Genomic DNA, 481 nt, shown 5'->3' with positions numbered 1-481 from the left:
CCCGTGGGACCCCCGCCCGCGAGAGTCATGCAGGGCTCAGCCCTGGGGTCACACAGGGGCTCCCCCCGCCTGGGGGGCTGACACAAGGGGCCCCTCCCCTGGGGGCAGCACAGGGGACAGTCCCTCCAGTGGCGTTAGGAAGGGGTAACCCCATTCCAGGGCTCCCCGTCCCGGGGGCAGGCAGAGGGTCCCTACCCCAGAAGATCACACAGGGTCCCTCCGCTCCTGGAGGGTGACACAGGCGACCCCCTTGTTCCAGCGGGGCTCACACGGGGGTCTCCCCACCCCAGAGGTCACCCAGGGGTTCCTCCACTGCGAAGGTGACACATGAGGGCCCCTGCCCCGGGGGTAATATCGGGGTCCCCCTGACAGAAATCACGCAGGGGCTCCCCCATGCCGGGGTCACGTAGGGGTTCACCCCTCCCGCCCCTGGGGGGCTCGCAGCGTTTCCTCCCTCGGAGTGACAGGGCGGCACCGCTGC

At 70.5% G+C, this 481-nt stretch overlaps 2 protein-coding genes across 2 annotated transcripts in view; both read right to left on the bottom strand.

Annotated features, from left to right (window-relative positions):
* LOC102034254 (acid-sensing ion channel 1C-like) overlaps positions 1-395 on the bottom strand; it is a gene marked incomplete at its 3' end in the record, with an annotated part of 8,432 nt that extends 8,037 nt beyond the window's left edge. The window contains exon 1 of the mRNA XM_031064894.1: positions 342-395. Within this exon, the coding sequence (XP_030920754.1) occupies positions 342-395 (54 nt within the window). The remainder of the gene's footprint in view (positions 1-341) is intronic.
* Positions 396-414: 19 nt separating this feature from the next.
* Positions 415-481, bottom strand: part of ABCB8 (ATP binding cassette subfamily B member 8) — a 6,439-nt gene continuing 6,372 nt past the window's right edge. The window contains exon 13 of the mRNA XM_031064900.1: positions 415-454. Within this exon, the coding sequence (XP_030920760.1) occupies positions 415-454 (40 nt within the window). The remainder of the gene's footprint in view (positions 455-481) is intronic.

The sequence above is a fragment of the Geospiza fortis genome, unplaced genomic scaffold (assembly GCF_000277835.1).
Source record: "Geospiza fortis unplaced genomic scaffold, GeoFor_1.0 scaffold891, whole genome shotgun sequence".
In the NCBI taxonomy this organism is placed as follows: domain Eukaryota; kingdom Metazoa; phylum Chordata; class Aves; order Passeriformes; family Thraupidae; genus Geospiza; species Geospiza fortis.
This window is presented reverse-complemented; position numbering and strand designations above follow the sequence as displayed.